Genomic DNA, 5175 nt, shown 5'->3' with positions numbered 1-5175 from the left:
TAAGGCTAGCTGGTGGCATGGTTAAAATGGCTGGATTCTACATGGCTGACTTCATAGTTCAAGTGTGAGACCTGGCAGCTTGAAAAACACACTAGGCACATGTGCATACATGCCCAAAATCGAGAGAGGGAAATGGCGAAGGGATTGCAGCATGGCCATCCCCACTAGAAGGTGACTTCTCACTTTCCCTTTCTCTCTCTGTCTCTAGTGAGCTCATGTGCCCTATAACAACAAAAATCTATTGCATTTGATATGCAATCAGAATAGCAGAACAAATTGAACAATGTATGCATAACCAAGGCCCCATCTTACCAATGCAGGTGTCAAAACATATTAGTTGTAGGGCTTAATTGAAATGTATTAATTTTGTATCACAACAGATATGAAAAAATATGCTTTTTCACACAATATACTCCCATGGCCTCCCCCAAGAATCTGATATGGCCCCCATCCCTGAAGGGTGGCTCTCCAATAATTGGGAATCACTGGTTTATGGAAACTCAAAAGATTGCAATTCAAAGATGGAAACTGTTTATTTCATTAATTGATATTCTTGCCCTCATCCTTCAGTCACTTCAGAAGTTGCATTTAGTTTTCTCTAGTGCCCTGTGGGTTCCTTTCAATATGCTTCCAAACTGCTCTGGTGTCCTGGTTAGGTGGCATCCAAAAGGCCAAAACAAGACTCAAATTCAGTTTTTCACTGGTGTTGCGTGAGTCCTATCCCTGGAGCTAAATCCTATCAACTGGCATTTAACCTAGTCTTATCAATGACAGCTCGCTATAGACTTTCAACACCTATACTATACATCTGCTTGTGGCATGAGTTGGGGTCTACTTTTCTCTACTGCTGACTATGAATTTCAAGAGTCCTGGAAAAGATTGTGTGTGATTTGGGCACAGCTATTACATGGAGTACAAGGGAAGCTCTCATTCTTGTTTAGCAAGGTTGTGGCTTGATTTGCTCAACTTCTCAAATTTATGCACTACACAGAAAGCTTTTAAAAACTCATTAAAGTCAATGCTTCCATCTTTGTTTAAATCCATCGTGTTGAGGAGTTCATCAAGTTCGGAATCATCGATGCGAACATTGTAGTGAGAAGTGAAAAGTTTCCACATGGCACGAAATTCTCCTACAGAGATCAGGCCTAAGAGAATACAGGAGAAGGTTGTGAGAACTCATTTTAAAACCCATCCAAGGGAGGGGAGGGGAAGCCACACTGAATAGTAACAATTAGAAGCTCACTAACATGCCTGACCACCAAGACTTTGAAGGGAAATGGAAGAGTAAGATTATAAACATAAGAAACAATATGGCAGTTTCAACTACTAAGTGATCCTGAGGTTATTCTAAAACCAGAATGAGTAAAGAGTGAAGAAAGTGGAGGAGATTGTGATCTGTGGGACTAAATGTGGTATTGAAATTAGAAGATCTAGAATCTAAGGGTAGGGGACATAGAAGGAGGGCAGAAAGAAGAGCAATGCCAAAGCAGAAGGAAAAATACCCTGCGGATCAATAAGGTTGCAACCAGACTGCCTTTTTTATAGGTAACGATTTACTTGCATATATTGATTGATTTTTTTTTGATATCCAAAGGTCTCTGTGGTAGGGGATTACCTGATTTGTTTTTTAAGTTTGAAAATAATCACTGTGATTCAGAGGTAAGTAGAAAATGAGTTTTCATAGCCCTTAGTCCCCCAAAACAGAATCTGAACCCTAGAAATGATTTGTATTGCCAGGAGTAACTAAGATATTTAAATGAACAGTGAATTGTCTTTTCATCTGTTCTGGTGACTTCTAAAAGGAGGTATTCTACTTTGATCAACAGCTATATAGTGTTTTGTAGGATTTTATGATCTTCACTATGTTTGTGGCCAAACCAAAATAACATTAATATTAAACGCGAGTTTATTTCTTCCCCTCAAGTTTCATCAAGTTTGGATGAAGAATGAACTAGATAAAAGCAAGTTCTGATTTCAGAGAAACAGAATAGCTTTTGTTTTCTACTACTGAGACATTTACCTGAGTGATCAGAGTCGACGATATTGAATATGATTTGCAGGTCAGATCGGTATCGGTACAGAGTTTCAATTAGAGTAGACTGAACCTAAAATAAATAAGGCTTTTCTAAGTGTTAAAACATACAATTAGTGACATAGATCAATTTTGGCAAATGTAACTAACACAAAACATCATCACTAATTCAAATTATAGGATTTGGACAGAAATCCCAGAAGACGAGCCTTCCCTTGGAGGTCCAGTCCTCTTTAATCAATAAAAGATCCTGCTCTCGTGTCTGCCCTCTGTGTTCTTTAGGAGACTGGGGCAAAGTGAACAAGGCAGCAGTAAATAGCAGTAGCCAACATTTACGGAGAGCTTTATGTGGATTATTTTATTCAGTCCTCTCCTACAACCCTAAAGAACAGTATCAGAACTGTCACGGTGTCCATTTTACAGTGGAATTTGAATCTCAGCTCCCTGAAGCCAAGACCTGTGATTTTAGCCACGATGGCAAATTGCCTCTGAAAGGATGTCGAGCATCTCCATCCTGTGGAGATTTTTATCTCCAACCTGCACTTTTACTTCCCTCCTCTCTGCTCTTAACTTTTGATCTTCCCGGTAAACCACCACCCAAGTCCTAGGTCCAATCAGCTTTCAGCTCCATGTTGTAACGAACTGCTGATGAGTTGTTAACTAATAAGTATTGGGATCTGACAATTCTCCTTGGAGCATTCCTATTTTAATAAGGGATTCTGCATCCTGAAGTCTTCAGGGCATATTCTGGGTCATGCCATCAAGTCTACACACTTACATTCTCATAGGGAATATAACTAGTATTTTAAATGTAGAAAAGAATGGATTTCACATCTGTCCTTCTTAAAATAAAAACCCTATATTTGACATGGAGTTACCCGCAGAAGCTTTTTCTTCTTTCTTTCTTTTAGCTTATTCTAAAAATGTACACATTTCCTGAGCAAATCACAATGTATCTGGGAGATTCCCCTTCAACCTATGCAAAAAGCCACTCTCATCCATTAGATGATTCTATTTCCAAATTGTCAAAGGACAAAATTACTCTTATCGGTTATCCGAATGGTGTTTCACTCTATCCGGGCTTTAGATGGGTCTATGTTTCACTTACCTCTTTCATAGATTTCCCAATGCGGATGTCTTGGAAGCTGGACGCATAGTCGATATTTCCATTCTTGTCGATGTTTACCAGATGTGAACCCAGGGTTCTCCATGGTAAGTTCAGCCCCAAAACATTCTCCATGATTAAAGCCCACTGTGCCATAGAAAGTTTCCCTAATGACAACAAAAGCCCATATAATGTTTTTAGTATTTGATTTTAAAAAATCCAACCTTCTTAGGAGAGCCTGGGATTTTGTGGCCTGGGGCCCTACTGCTCTCCTTCATATCCTTGCAGGACAAATCTCCTTAATGATTTATCCTACCATGCTCATCAACCCTGTGAAAGGAACAACTAAAGAAAGTCTTTTTTTTTTTTTAAGAGATTTTTCTATAGGGCCTTAACCACCTCACCACCTGCTGGCTCTGAGAATATATATCTTTTTTTTAGAGAGAAATTTTTGCTATAGAGCATGTGTACTTGCTGCAGAGACAGAGAGGTAGAAAGCGAGAAATCATCCCCCAGGGGGGATGACCATGCTTCAATCCCTTCTCCTCCATTCTCCTCTTGGGATTTTGGGCACTCATGCACATGTGCCTGGTGTGTTTCAAGCCACTAGGTCTGAGATTTGAACCGTGGTCAGCCATGTTGAAGTCTAGTGACATAACCACTATGCCATCTGCTGGTCCTGAGAATTTACATCTTTTTTCTTTTTAAGAATTACTTTATTTAACTTTATTTATTTATTTTAATTTGACGAGAGAGACAGAGCAAGAGAGGGAGAGGGAAGGAAAGCGAGAAAGCAAGCCACCAGGTCTGGGACTCGAACCACAGTCAGCCATGTGGGAGTCCAGTGCCTTAACCACCACGCCACCTGCTGGCCCCATTGGTAATCCTTTACATTAAATTCCCCTGTTCAAATTACTGATGTGGTTTATATATCCTGAATAGAGTGACTATTACACTAACACAGATGCTTCTCAACTTACAATTGGCTTGTGTCCCAATAAACTCATTGTAAGTTGATAATCCTAAGTAAAAAAAATAATAATAATTTAATACACTTAATATACCAAACATCACAGCTTAGCCTAGCCTACCTTAAATGTGCTCAGAACACTCACATTACCTTACAGTTGGACAAAATTTTCTTCCAAAGCCTACTCTAAAATAAAGTGCTGAGTATCTCGTGTGATGTATTGAATTCGGCACACTGTACAGCATCATTTGTTGACCCTCATGACAGCATGGTCATTGTGGAGCTGTGGCTTCATTCCTCCTTAAATGCCTCGTTTCAATATCTGCTTCCATCATCACACTGCTTTCTCCATGGTCTCTTCCTGTATCCCTCTCTTACAAGGTCTGTTGTGATTATATCAGGCCCGTTTAGATAAAGCAAGTACCCTGCCTAGGTTAAGGTCCTTATGGTAATCAAATTCACAATATCCCTTTTGCTACCTAAGGTCCTATTCACAGATTCTGTGGATTAGGATGTGGACATCTTGAGGGGTGGGGCACTGTTCAGTCCACCACAGCGTCTTCCTCATATTACTAATCTGTGAAGGAAGGCTTTCAACATTTCTCTATCAAGTATACTTGATAGATATTTTTTATGAGGTAAGGAAAATCACTTTAAACTTTTCTGATGTTTGTTAAAACTATGAACTCATTGGGATAGTATCTATGTCTCTGAAATGGGGACAATTCAGCAAGCTGGTGAACAAGTCTAAGAATTTTCCAGCTCTAGAAACAAAATGCCAGATGATTTCTAAGACCTGCATGTGATATTTTAAAAATGCAATACAAAGTAACCATTGATTTGGGAAAAAAAATAAAGTGGGTAAATAAAACCCTGGGGTGGAAAAAAAATCTATAAAACCAAGGTGAAATACATCAAATAATTCTTTCTGATTTTTTTAAAAAGAATTATTTATTTATTTAATTCCATTTGTTGTTGTTATTATTAGTATTTTAATTTGACCAGAGAGAGAAAGGGAAAGGGAGAAAGCAAGCCGCCAGGTCTGGGACTCGAACTGCAGTTGGCCAT

General features: G+C 39.1%; 1 protein-coding gene across 1 annotated transcript in view; it reads right to left on the bottom strand.

The window, feature by feature from the left end:
* Nucleotides 1-289: 289 nt before the first annotated feature.
* Nucleotides 290-5175, bottom strand: part of PPEF1 (protein phosphatase with EF-hand domain 1) — a 125994-nt gene continuing 121108 nt past the window's right edge. The window contains 3 exon segments of the mRNA XM_006157973.2: nt 290-1145; nt 2021-2105; nt 3141-3304. Of these exon segments, the coding sequence (XP_006158035.1) occupies nt 928-1145; nt 2021-2105; nt 3141-3304 (467 nt within the window). The 3' untranslated portion in view covers nt 290-927.

This window comes from Tupaia chinensis, unplaced genomic scaffold (assembly GCF_000334495.1).
Source record: "Tupaia chinensis unplaced genomic scaffold, TupChi_1.0 Scaffold000567_1, whole genome shotgun sequence".
Classification (NCBI taxonomy): domain Eukaryota; kingdom Metazoa; phylum Chordata; class Mammalia; order Scandentia; family Tupaiidae; genus Tupaia; species Tupaia belangeri.
This window is presented reverse-complemented; position numbering and strand designations above follow the sequence as displayed.